The sequence below is a fragment of the Parasteatoda tepidariorum genome, chromosome 1 (assembly GCF_982258835.1).
Source record: "Parasteatoda tepidariorum strain Cologne lab strain chromosome 1, Ptep-v5.0, whole genome shotgun sequence".
Taxonomy (NCBI): Eukaryota; Metazoa; Arthropoda; class Arachnida; order Araneae; family Theridiidae; genus Parasteatoda; species Parasteatoda tepidariorum.
In genome coordinates, this window is record NC_141755.1 from 85,733,046 (window position 1) to 85,746,634 (window position 13,589).

Consider the following 13,589-nt stretch of genomic DNA (forward strand, 5'->3'; position numbering starts at 1 on the left):
GTAACTTGATAGTAAAGTAAAAGAAGTTAAGACGTCAAATGCTTCCTTCATTGTAACTTGAACCTTATGTCTTAGAATTCAGTACTTGTCATTTTTACCTAAACACATAATAACATTTTATTTTCTTTAAAATGTTTTAAGAATGGGTTTCATGACCATCTCATAAGATGCTTCGTTGTCTAGCTGTGCTAATTTTAAATTTATGAGTTGTGCTGGAATAAAAATGGTTATATTTCTACTACTAAAGTCATAACAGTCCCACTTTAACATTGCTTCCAGATCACAAGTAATTATTTTTTAAACAGCTTAAACTTAATAAAATCATTAAAATTGTATTTAATACTAAATTACGGAAATGGTATACTATAATTCAACTTAAAATACCACTGAAGGTTTTGTATTGAAATTTTAAATCTAATATTTTCTGGCATTATTATTTTAATTTCTAAATTAATATTTTTTTCATAAACTATCTCCGTTAATATTTTTGCATTATTATCTTAACGTGAAAGTCCTAATTGTTCTTTTTTTTCTTTCCAGGTGACAGTAATGTTGTAGGTTCAACAATTCAATATGAATGTGATGTTGGGTATAAACTGATTGGGACAGCTTCTCGAACGTGTCAGGAAAGCAAAAAGTGGTCAAACCAAGAGTCTATCTGTGAGAAAGTGCAATGCCCAGTCCCTATTGCTCCTGCAAATGGAGAAATATCTTGGAGAGGTCACAGGTAGCTATGATTAATGTTTTTTACTTCTTTATCGAAGCAAATACAATATTAAAGTTAAAATGTTAAGTTAAAGTCGTAAACAGCTGAATCAGATTTTTCTAAATTGTAATCGGTTATCTTAAAAAAAAAGCTCTACTTTTCAAAAATTGCCCATTGCACCTAAACTTTTTTTAAAGTTTAATGGGTTAATGTCAACAATAATATATTTAATGTTCGTAAAACTGAGCAAGTAGACTAAACAGTGATTGTTTCAATCTTTAAATGTTAGAAACCATTTTCAAGAAAACACCAAGATACCTTATTTGGTTTGATTTGATGACTTTAAATACCTCTGGTTGCATACATCGATTATAAATTTCATGATTTTAAGGAATTTTTCAAATGTTGTTTTCTTGGATAGCACCATAAACTTTGCTGAGTATTTTTCTTTAAAGCATTGATACCCTGTTTTGTATAAGTTTACTCAATGTCCAGCTTTTCAATATCTATGATTTAATATAGTATTTAAATTTTTTTGACATTTAATTGCTAGAAATTAATTTTTTTTAAAAAAAGTTGTTGATTTATGTGCTATAAAGAAAAAAGGTGATAAAATTCAATCTGTTAAAAAAAAAAAAACACTGCATGCATTTAAATATATTTCTTGAAATAATTGCATTATTTAACGAAAATTTACAGTTTTTCAGACACTGTTACCATCATTTGCTATGAAGGTTATGACTTGATTGGAGATGGCTCTCGCTCTTGTCTACCAGATGGTACCTGGAGTGGAGCTGATCCACTCTGCAAACCAGTTGAATGCAAAAGTCCACCAGACCTACAGAATGGACATACCATTGTAAAATCCATTCTACTGGGTGGCAAAGTTGAATACTCATGTGGTACGGGTTATAAGCTCAGAGGTGCTAGAAAAAGAACATGCAAAGCGAATCGCTCGTGGAGCGATCGTGAGCCTCACTGCCAATTAATTCTGTGCCCAGAACCTCCTCATGTACCTAATGGCCAACCTATTACTCCCAAACAGGTAGATATATCATTCAGTAAAGTATTTGTAATTGTTACAAATTATATTATTTATCTATAAATTTTATTTTATCTATAAATTTTATTTTATCTTTAAATTTTATTTTATCCATAAATTTAATTTTATATTTAGGAAAAGTTCTGAAATATCTTACTGGCAATTTCATTTGTCATTAATACTTTCCAATATTATTTGCTTTGATTCTCTTCCATTTTGTTTTCGTTTTCTTAATTCATTTTGTGTAAGTTTGACCTGATGGCAGTTGCTATATTTTCATTTCATTGTACTCTACACTTCTTTATGCAACTTTAATACAGACTAATTTCCCCTCACCCTCCAATTAGAAAATTGTTGTATGAAGGATAACTTTTATCTTATATAGTTCTAGAAAGTCTTTTATCTGATTCTAGATAGGTGATTGTTAATGCTCAAAAATATTTCTATTCAGAAAACAGTTTTTAGTTAAAATGGAGTGAAGTATTTCACAATATGTATTGATGTAGTTTTTATTGGTTATTTGATATATGTACATAATATTGCAAAGCTTATTAAATTATCTATTTTAAAATGAAACTCGTTATATCATTCAAAAACATCATGGAAGCCGTGGTGCAATATTTGTACATTGTTTTACTGTGAAGTCTATTAAATTATTGACTGTAATGTTATAATTTTTATATCTGTTTAAGACGGCAGTTTAAATGTTGATTGACTGCACTAGAACAGGGGTGTAAACAAATTTTTTATCATTAATATTTTTCAGCCATCAATTGTATCTAGAATTTCTACAAAACTGTAACAAACTTTCATTGAAACTTAAGGCATCTATGCACATAAAAAAATTAGTTGCACAAATAATTAATAAATTTTAAGTTATAAAACATTTACTCTATATGTGCATGGCCATGCAAAAACTCTTAAACAAGATTATCTAACAAATTTTAACAAGAGTTATAATTATAGTTCAACTACTAGTACTAAATGATTTTTATTGAAGACTATTCTTAAAATAAAATTGATTTTAAATTAAATATGGTTCTTATAATGATGTTTTAAGATATTTGATATCACTTATTAGTTGTTTCTCTTGGGTGAATTATTATAAGCATTAAATAGTTTTGCAGTTTTTTTTCCTTCACATAATATCCTATTTTTATATTTTTAAACCAGGTTTTATACCAGATTTTATTTATTTTAGAATTTGACTGTAGGGACAGAAGTGGAATATACTTGTCAAAAAGGATTTGAACTGGAATATCAATATCCTCGCACTATTTGCAACGCACAGGGAAAATGGACTGGCTTACAACCAATATGCCGAATTATCAAATGTCCTAAGCCACCTCCTTTGGCATTTGGATATATCGATGGACAAAACTATACGTACAAAAACGTGATTCATTTTACTTGCAACCAAGGATGGAAACTCATTGGGGAAAAAACCTTAAAATGTGAGGCAGCAGGAAAGTGGTCTTTCCCTTATCCTACATGTGAAGGTATTCTCTGCCCAGACCCTGTACATATTGAAAATGGTTTCATTTCATCTACCAATTTCAGTAATGGAGCTAAAATCACATACAAGTGCAATAAAGGTTATGTACTAATTGGAACAACTGAACATAAATGTCAAAATGATAATACCTGGAGTGCTAGCCCTCCAACATGCAAGCCAGTGATTTGTGATGTACCTGGAAACATAACAAATGGCAAATATGAAGGTTCAATATTTGAATATGGAAAGACTGTTACATACACTTGTAAAAAAGGCTATGAGCTTCATGGGGCACAGACGTTAACATGTAAGGAAAATCAGAAGTGGTCTTCAGATCCCCCAGTTTGTGAGCAAATATCGTGTCCTCTTCCAGATGCATTGCGTAATGGGGAAGTTGTAGTACATAGCTTTTCACAGGGTGTTTCAGGGAGAGAAATACACGTTTGGCCTGACGAAGAAGGAGAAAGGGGAGATATAACAATCAGTGGTCAAACCATGTTAGAAGCAGCAAGGTCAAATATTTTTCATCTTGGGGATGAAGTCATGTATCGTTGTTCAAAAGGTTACAAATTGCATGGAGGGGACACAAGAATTTGTTTAGAGAACGGTACTTGGTCTAATGAAGTGCCTATTTGCAAGGCAGTCTCGTGCAGAGCACCAGAAAACATCATGATGGGAGAAATGGCCTTCACTTCTATATCCTTTAGAGCTGAAATTAATTATAAATGTGAAATTGGATATAGATTACAAGGTGCTTCTATCAGAAAATGTCAAGCAAATGCCACATGGTCTTATGGTCCACCAAGTTGCCAACCAGTAGTGTGTGCCATGTTGCAAAATATTCCTCATGGGCATGTGAAGTGGAGTTCTTTGCGATATGGTGCTACAGCAACTTATGAATGCTTACCTGGTTATAAGTTAATAGGTGAACCTGTCAGGCTATGTGAATTATCTGGTAGGTGGAGCAAGGAAGAACCCCAATGCATCATTAGGGAATGTGGTCGCATACCAGCACCGGAAAATGGATGGGTAGAAACTGAAGGTATTGTTGTTGGAAGTACTGCAACCTACCATTGCAATAAGGGTTATGAGCTGGAAGGTACTATGACTCGATCTTGTTTAATTAATGAGAGTTGGAGCTTAGTTATCCCAACATGCAAAATCATATCTTGTCCTCTCCCTTCTCATATAGAGCATGGAAAATATGAAGAATCTAAGTTTACTTTTGGATCAAAAGTCACTTACTTGTGTGACTTTGGTTACAAAATTGAAGGAAGTTTTGAACTCACATGCTTAGCTGATAAAATGTGGAGTGATGTTGCACCAAAATGTGTCCCTTTACCCTGTCCCAGACCAACTCCTCCAGCTCATGGTACTGTTCTTTTTAGAGCACTGGTGGTTAGTAGCACTGTTCATTTTGGCTGTAGTGAAGGTTACGAGATGCACGGTTCACCAAATAGTACATGCTTAACAAACCAGACATGGGATGTGGAACCACCACTCTGCAAATTAATATCTTGCCCAGCAGTTAAAAGCATAAAATCTGGCAAAGTTATTGGTTCAAATTTTCATTACGATTCTAAATTAGAATTTAAGTGCAATTCAAAATTCAAGCTAGATGGCCCTGACTCAGCTGTCTGTTCTTCTAATAAAAATTGGTCAAATCCCATCCCGAAATGCAAAAGACATGTATGTGATCCACCTATTGCAATATCCAATGCAAAATTTTTCACCGGTCCTTATACAGTTGGACAAGTTTTAAATTATACTTGTGATAAAGGTTATTACATGGAAGGAGAAAAAACCTTAATTTGTGATAGCAATGGACAATGGATTGGAGGTAAACCTACCTGTGCACCTGTTGATTGTGGAATGCCCCCAAATGTTAGTAATTCACAGTTTGTGACAGATGGAGGGTGGATCTTTGGTGGTAAAGCCTCGTACAAGTGCAATTTTGGATATCAGTTGAAAGGAGCTGTAAGTAAGTAGTTACATTTTAAAAATATTCACCTTGTAGATGACCTTGTTCATAAATTACGCAATTGAATTCGAAAGTTACAGATTTTAAAAGATTTTCTTCAATCTTGTTTTTTGGTGGAAGGAAATTTCCATTAAATCTAAGTATAACTTTTTCATCCAATTTTTGCAAAATATATATTTTTTCTTTTAAAATTATATAATACCTGTAGGTAGAGATCACATTCAGTCACTTTTGGAAGGGTATAAAATAATCGAAAAAGGAATTACAAGATCCTACATTATCAATGGATAGTCTTTTTGACTTAGATCATATAAATTTCGATTTTAATAAAATTTAAATTTTTTTACATGGAAATTAATTTTAGGAAATCTTTTAGTGACTTTCTATATTTGCCTGACTAAGAAAAAACCTGGTTGATTTATTAAAATCTGTATTAAAAATATTTTAGTGATATTTTGTAATAAAATTTATATAAATAACAATGATCTAAAAATGTATTATAGTTTTAAGTTACAAAGTCTTATTTTTACCCCCAAAATGTTTTGCATTATCTATAATTTTGAATAAAATTTTTTTATTTAGGTATTGAAGGGGCATTTTTGAAAGTGTGTACTAAACACTGTCTTATTTTTATGAAAAAAAATTTTTGTCAATGGCTTAAGAAAATTTTATTTGTTGAAATTAGTTTAAAATTTCCTGCAAATCATAATGATTGTGCTATTTAAATTCATGCAAAATCTGCACATTCCACACTGAACTTTCTTAGTAAGTCTTTGAAGTCATGCTGGCTGCAGTCAGTGAATGGGTGGGTGATTAGTTTGATCAGTCTATGAAGAGACCAAGGGTGTGTCGTTTCGGTCCTTTTAAACTGTTCTCCCATAAATTGCTCAAATTCGCACGCAGGTCATCAGGCTACCAAAGTTGGGGAGTCATCCTCTCCACAGTGAATCAAAAATTGTGATGATATGTCTTCAGATCATCGTCAAAGATAATTCCCAGACCATTACCGCTAGCCCATTGTGTAGCTCTAGTGTAGCGTAAATAAAATACTAATACTAAAAAATTTTGCCACCTGAATTAATGGAAAAAGTATAAAGCACCAGGAGTCTGTCCAGTGCAAATTTACTACTGTTTAACGGTACCGTCACAAATTCAACTTTAGGAAAACGGTAGTTTTACAAATTCAACATTAGGAAAAACAGTCATTTCACGAAATACTTTTAATAAAGCAAGTTCTAAGATTCTCCTCTCCGCCTCTTAAAATTTTGTTTTTGTATGACCTAGTCGAAAATGTTCTCATAATGGAAATAACCTTTAGTGCTGTTTAGCAATAAAAGTTTAGTACTGTTTTTATTAAATTCAAGTTGATTAAAGTCAAGTTGATTGATCAAGTTGATTAATTCAAGTTTTATTAAATTCGTGTTTTTATTAAATTCAAGTTGAAATGTAACTATGGACAAAGGTTTTTATCAATTTTTAAATTTGTATAAAATTTTAAGCTGAAACTTTTACAATAGCAAAAGTATTTTTGAATATATTGGAAAAAGTGTATAGAATCTTATCAGTCATAAATGATTTTTATATGTAGGGACAATTTTTGAACATATTTTCTTACTATATTTCTATGTTAATTCTTTAATATAATTTTTAATTTTCACAAATTATGTCTAAATTTTCACAAAATAGGCACCTCTCAAAAAAATCTAGACTGTCCCCTGAGCACTATAAAGAGTAATTTATTTCTGCAGTAAAAATATTTTGTTAAAATGGCAGACTAGAAAAGCTAGTGAATTATCCTAATTAGCTAAAAAAATTTGCAGAGTTGGTTATTGCAACTTTGCTTTCAAAAATTAGAGTGCTCTTTTTTTTTAATGACATTATTTTATGTTTAGTTTTCCTAAATATATTTATTTTTCTCTTAAATTTCAGGTGTAACATGTAAAGAAGATGGTTCTTGGAGTGATCCACCAACATGTGAAGTAGTGAATTGTGTTCCTCCCCCTTACATAGAACATGGAAGTTTTGTTGTACACAACACACCAGGATTAAGTGAAGCAACTTATTCTTGCAAGAAAGGATATAAACTAATAGGACTAAAACAGCATACGTGCATTGGAAATGATGCCTGGGACATTAAAAAGTATGCATTAATAGAGTTTTTCACAAAAAAAAATTTTTTTAATAATTTTAATGACTACATTTATTGCCTTTGATCTACTGTTCTTATTATAATGTGTTGAAGAGATTAGACTTTAAAATTAAAAAATGGTATTGGGTGTTGTTTTAGAGCATTATTCCTAGCTTTTAACCAACTTTAAAGTGGTGGCTTGTTCCCAACAAAAAAAACTAGTTTTTCAGTAAGAAAATAGCTTTGAGATGAGTATTTTTTGTACAGTTTTCTCCAAAGTAGATGCTCTAGGAGAGTTAAAACCATTAGTAAGAGTTAGAATAATATTAGAAAAATTTAGTAATTTTAAGATATTTAGACTTAAAAAACATTGTCAGATTGATAGCACACCAGTTTTTTAGTTTTAATTTTGTATTATTAACACTTGTTATAATGATTTTAAACTTCTTTCTGTAGACTAAGGGTTATCTGTATAAAATATTAAAAAGACTGATAAAAAAATTTCTTTTTTATTTTAGGTGATGTTTTGTGATTCTTTCTTTTGGATAATAAATTAGTATGAAAAAAATAAGCTCTGTATTTGTTAAAAAATTTAATTCAATCTCAATTTCTGCCTCATTTGGTTTCATTTAAACACCACAAAATTTTAAATAATTATGGTAGTTAGTATTTTATTTTTTTATATAAAAATAAAAAAAGACTAAGAATTTTTTTAAATTATTTTAAAAGATTTATTATATAAAATTTATTTCAGTAATTTTTTTTAATTATGCATTACCTGAAGCTGCAAAATCTTTAAAAAATTTAAAGAATATGGACAAAAAATGTACTCTAGAAAGTCTTTTTTGTATGATCTTTGACAGCATTTTTCACTGAAAAAAAAATTGTTACATGATGAAATAAATGCTTAATAATTTTAAAACTTATTGAATTAACCTGTAAGATCTATTTTACATTAAAATAAAAACATTTTTCACCGAGTTCTCATAACTTCTAAATAGTGAACTTGAAAGCTTTTGACATTTAATACCAAATTATTCCTTTTAATTAATGTTTGTTACTTTAAAATTCAAATTAAATTATCAACAAGCCATCAACAATACTTTTGTAAATACATTTATAAGAATGCTATGATACTATGATTTTTTTCTGAATGTTTTAAGAAATTTTGCAAACGTTTTTAATTTTTTTAAAAATATAAAATAAGAAATTCTCCAGCAATAGTTTTTCTAGTTATTTTCTCGTTCATTTTATTACATTTGGCATACATAATGTTCTTGTTAAATGCTATTTGATCATCATTATTAATTTCTATTTCTGTTAAGGAACGAATCTAATATGAATACTTGGAGGGGGGGAAGACACCATTTCGTATTCTAAAAAAATTCTTCATAAGTATATTAATTGTGCAGTATGTTTTTTGTCAATATGTTCCAATTAAATATATTTATTAAGCTGATGTAAAGGAAATTTTTTTTAAAATCAGTTGTCAAATATCTTATCAGTAATTATTTAGTGTTTTACTAGAAACTAGTAAGCAGGGTGGCCAAAATAAAAAAGGCCCGACAGAAGATTTATAAAGCCAATTAATAAATGGACCCCATTCATTTGCTCTACCCTGTATACACAAATCAATATTTCAATTTTTATTGTTTTTCTTTGTATGTAATATTTTAAAGATTTATATTTTATTGCTTGATTTTTTTCAGCATCTATTGTGAATTGATTTTATGTGGAGAGCCTCCATCGATAGCTTTTGGAAAAATTGTTGTTCCATCAAATTTTACTGTTGGAAGTCGAGGCACGTTTCACTGTTTCCCAGGCTATCGTATTGTGGGAAGTACCACGGTGGAATGCTCGTGGCAAGGTGTCTGGGAAGGCAAACCTCCTCACTGTGTCCCCATTACTTGCCCGTCACCAGAAGAACCAGAGCACGGTGAAGTGATTGGCAATGACTATTCCTTTAAGAGTGCTGTACTTTACAGTTGTCAAAAAGGATATGAAATTTATGGAAGGGATGAACGATTTTGTTTGGAAGATGGTACTTGGTCGGGAGAGTTACCCCTCTGTCGAAGTAATTAAAAAAGATTTTTTGTTTAAATATCATTAATTTAGTCAAACTCCCCTTACTTTCAGTTTAAATAAAGTTAAAAGGTTTTCTTGTAAAGTTAAATTTTTTTTTTAAATTTTATATATTTTGCTTAAGTATTTTAGTCTAACTTTAATTTAAACTATAGCTTCTGTTCACGTGAGTGTCATATTCTTTCTCTTAATCAGGTAGAACAAATGATTTCTACTATCATCTTTGAGGGAACTAACATTCTTTTAAAGGTGATGGGTATGCTATAGTGGTGTAGTAGTTTTGGAGGTTGTTTAGGAGCAAAGACAGAAAGGACACTTATTGATCTGATTATTAAGAAAGATTAACACATTTTACCAACACGAAACTGGATGTATTCTTTTCATATTCATTGATAGCTCATATCTTGTGCAATCTGTTGCTAAGAATGAAAATTTTGTAGGAACTAAGTTCTAAGTAACATTTTTGAAAAAGAAATTAGCTATCACAAGGAAGACTTACTTTAGTTTTATTTAACTAAGCAACATTAATTTATTTAATTGAATTTTTAAATTTCTCAAGTCTCAGTCAAGGAAGGTACTATGTTACAGCCTTGAAAAGTTTTAGAATTAGAAGAAGGTTCTTTGAAAAAAAACTCATTAAAAATTCTCCCTTATAAAAAAGCTTGAACCAAATCAATAGTCGTATTAGCTTCTACTAATGTGCTAAAAACAACGAGATTAAATAAAGCAACAAAAACGAAGTAACATATAAACTTAAAAAGCTAATCAGTGGTTATGACATATGTGGTCTTTTATATCCCAGTGTTTTCGTTGAAGTTTCTGAGATACATTATAGTGGTATTTATACTACTTTTAAGTTTCTAATTATTTAAACAGAAATCTACTTTATGCTTAAAGCAATTTTTGTTATAAGTTTTAAAAAATCAACGTTTTATAATATCTCTATATAATTTTTCTTTGAAGCACCAGACAAATCTAAGCAAAGTATAATTATGACCATTAATTAATAAAATAAGGAAAACATAATTTAAAAAAGTATGACATCGTTATTTTTTTATTTACAAAATTAAATTATATTTTACACTTGATAAAGATAAAAGTTATTTGATTTTTTTTTCTCACATTGGTTTAAACAAATTTATGATATATTTAATACAGTTATTTGAAAATGTCTGTGTACTTGAATATGCGGAAAATTGGTCCAAGCATTAAAAGTAAATAAAAAAATTACCATATTCAAAAATTTGGTTTATATTCCTTGGCATTTATTTAGCAGATTGGAAAAATTCATGTCTTTGTTTTAAGTATTTCATCTCAATGCTCAATATTACTCCACCTTTATTTACTTAAATATCCTTGAAAAATTTTCAGTAAATTTTTTGCATAAATTGTCATTGGAATTAAATAGCATCTGAATATTCAATAGGATGTTGATTGTTCAAATTCCTTATTTGGTGTCCAATTAAAATCACTTTTTGGTGCATCCCTATTTATTATAATCCCATTTAAGCCCGTTCAAATAGTGTATATTGAACATAGTATATACTGGGATTCAAAATTTTAATGAACACAAAAACTCAATCAATTATAATTTATATTTGATTGATTTATATTCACTAATTTATTCTTTTTATCTGCATAGGAATTTCTTGTGGTCAACTTGACCCACCTGATAATGGTTATGTAATCCAGGGTGTACCCGGCCACTATGGAGATCGAATTCAGTTTGCTTGTCATAAAGGCTATGAAATGATTGGCAGTGACACAGCACATTGTTTAGATACTGGAAAATGGGATAAAAACACTCCTAAATGTTCAGGTATCTTAATAATCCAAAGCTATTTATAATATATAATAACTTTTTTCTCTCTCTAGTATATCAGTGCTCCCCAACCCCGGTCCGTGAATCAAATGGTACCGGGCCACCCATTTCATTGAAACTGAATTTAAATTCCTAGGTTTATACCCCAAATCAAAAATATCTGTGTTCCTTTAAAATTTTATTTATTTAAAAAAAGGGGCCGCCGAAAGTAGTGACATAAATTTTTTAGTGTTTGTAATGTATCATTGTCTCCGATTACCCCGAGATGAAACAGTCTTATTGCAAAGAAACAAGCTCAGGTTTTTCATTGATTTAACGTTCTAGTAAGTTATGTTAAATCACTTTATATTTATTTTTTGGTGTAACTGTATTTTATTTTGAAGGCATGTTTAAATAAAATTAAATTAAAATTAATAAATCAAAATAATCTAAAATATAAACAATCAACGTACGCCCCCCCCCCCCCAGCAGCCCGCTGTAAAATTATCAAACGTTGACAGGGCTGCGGTGATAAAAAGGTTGGGGAGCATTGCAATATATTATATTGTGTTATATTAAATTAAACATTATAAAATAACTGCATTGATTTTTAATAAAAATATTATGTATAAACTAATAATTAGAATAAACTTTTACAAAATGAAAGTAGGTCCTCATATTTATTTTATTTAATGCGGTGATAATTTGTACTTATCTTCCATTAGATATTTTTGTTTGCTTGTTTTAATATTGTTAGTTCATTCTCTTAAATTTTTCATAATACTTAAAAATTTAGATCTTAGAATAATGTGTTTCATTCAAGAACAAAAATATTTTTACAATCAGCCTAAATCTTTTTACACTAAGAATATAGATTTTTTAAATTATTTTTGCAAAAAATAATTACCTACTTTTAAATAAACATTATAGAAAAATAACAACATTGAAACATTATAGAAAAATACATTATTGATAAAGATTGAAACATTATAGAAAAATACATTATTGATAAAGATTGAAACATTATAAAAAATACATTATTGATAAAGATTGAAACATTATAGAAAAATACATCATTGATAAAGATTGAAACATTAAGAATCATTAGATAAGAAAAAAAAATCTGACACTGAACTTCAATAAAAAAAAATGAAATTTCTTAATTGACTTGAATCTTCAAAGTAATTATTTAAAAAAAATTGTTTAACTTGTAAACTCATTTTATTCCTTACTTGTTTCTTTTTTTACATTTCATTGGCACTTGAAAAAAAGCATCTTTCTACATTGGAAATGCAAATAGAAGGTATTCAATATATATTTCGTTAAAAAAATTTGTTTTATGGTAACCTATTTTACCATATTTATTTTTTCATAGAATTTAACTATATTTACTACATTCTGAAGGTTTCTTTTAATTTTACATCAAAGTTGTTAGTTTCGTATAAAAATCTTTTAAGTTTAAATTCGAGTTCTTTATCTTTTAACTAGATTAAGCTTTTACCTAATCCTAGTTAAAAATAAAGAAAAGGCAAAGCCCTGAAAAAAGTGACTAGGTGCTCGGCTTTCATTGGGGGCTGTGCTGTGAGTTTAAGGTGTAACAATATTACTGTTTACTACTCTTTTGCCTTTAAATTCTACATTTATTTAATCAATGCTTACATCTGATCTATTTACAAAACTATGTGTATTATAAAATTTCCAAGTTTGTTTGTTTTTTTACTATTTTTTTAAAAATTCCTTAGCATGAACTTACTATTTTGGTTTTTAAATATATCTAATTAATAAAATAGCATTTTTGTTTTGTATTGTGTCCCTCAAATAAATAACTTCCAAAAATCAAATAAATAACTTCAAAAAATTTGAATTTATGTTCCATAACTAATATCTAATTTACATAATAAAATAAGATTCATAAAGTAGATTAGAATATGAAGCAAAGGATTTGAGTCGAGTTTTATTATTATTCATTTGATTTATAAGAGTTAATTTTAAGTTTTTCCTCTCTCTTAACAGCTGTGACCTGTGGCCCTGTTAAAGAATTTCCTCCAAATGTCATACCTATCACTTTTACAGAAAGCAAATTTGCAATTGGTGATAAACTAGTATACACTTGCGAACCTGGATTTAGAGGCTTTGGGGATCTTACTTCCCATTGTTTGGCTAACAGTTCATGGTCTGTGCCTAAAGGTGGATGCAAAAGTAAGCTTTTTTTTGCATTCAATATTGTCTGCAAACACATATACTTTATAGAAAGGAAACTGTTTACTTATTATGATTAGCATCGTAATTATGGTGTTAGCATTTGCTTTTCTTTGTGCATAAGAGTTCATGTGACTTAATGTATGAACCATTTG

At 29.3% G+C, this 13,589-nt stretch overlaps 1 protein-coding gene across 2 annotated transcripts in view; it reads left to right on the top strand.

Annotated features, from left to right (window-relative positions):
* The window catches only part of LOC107450057 (sushi, von Willebrand factor type A, EGF and pentraxin domain-containing protein 1), a 130,083-nt gene that overhangs the window by 111,234 nt on the left and 5,260 nt on the right, over positions 1 to 13,589 (top strand). The window contains exons 32-38 of one of the 2 annotated variants that reach the window (XR_011636554.2): positions 541 to 727; positions 1,406 to 1,751; positions 2,950 to 5,220; positions 7,154 to 7,364; positions 9,062 to 9,426; positions 11,077 to 11,253; positions 13,249 to 13,434. Coding sequence is in view for 1 of the 2 variants with exons in the window: in XM_043039731.3 (XP_042895665.2) it covers positions 541 to 727; positions 1,406 to 1,751; positions 2,950 to 5,224; positions 7,154 to 7,364; positions 9,062 to 9,426; positions 11,077 to 11,253; positions 13,249 to 13,434 (3,747 nt within the window). In the remaining variant the exon portion in view is untranslated. Of the gene's footprint in view, positions 1 to 540; positions 728 to 1,405; positions 1,752 to 2,949; positions 5,225 to 7,153; positions 7,365 to 9,061; positions 9,427 to 11,076; positions 11,254 to 13,248; positions 13,435 to 13,589 lie in introns of both variants that reach the window. The other variant, XM_043039731.3, reaches the window with a different exon arrangement.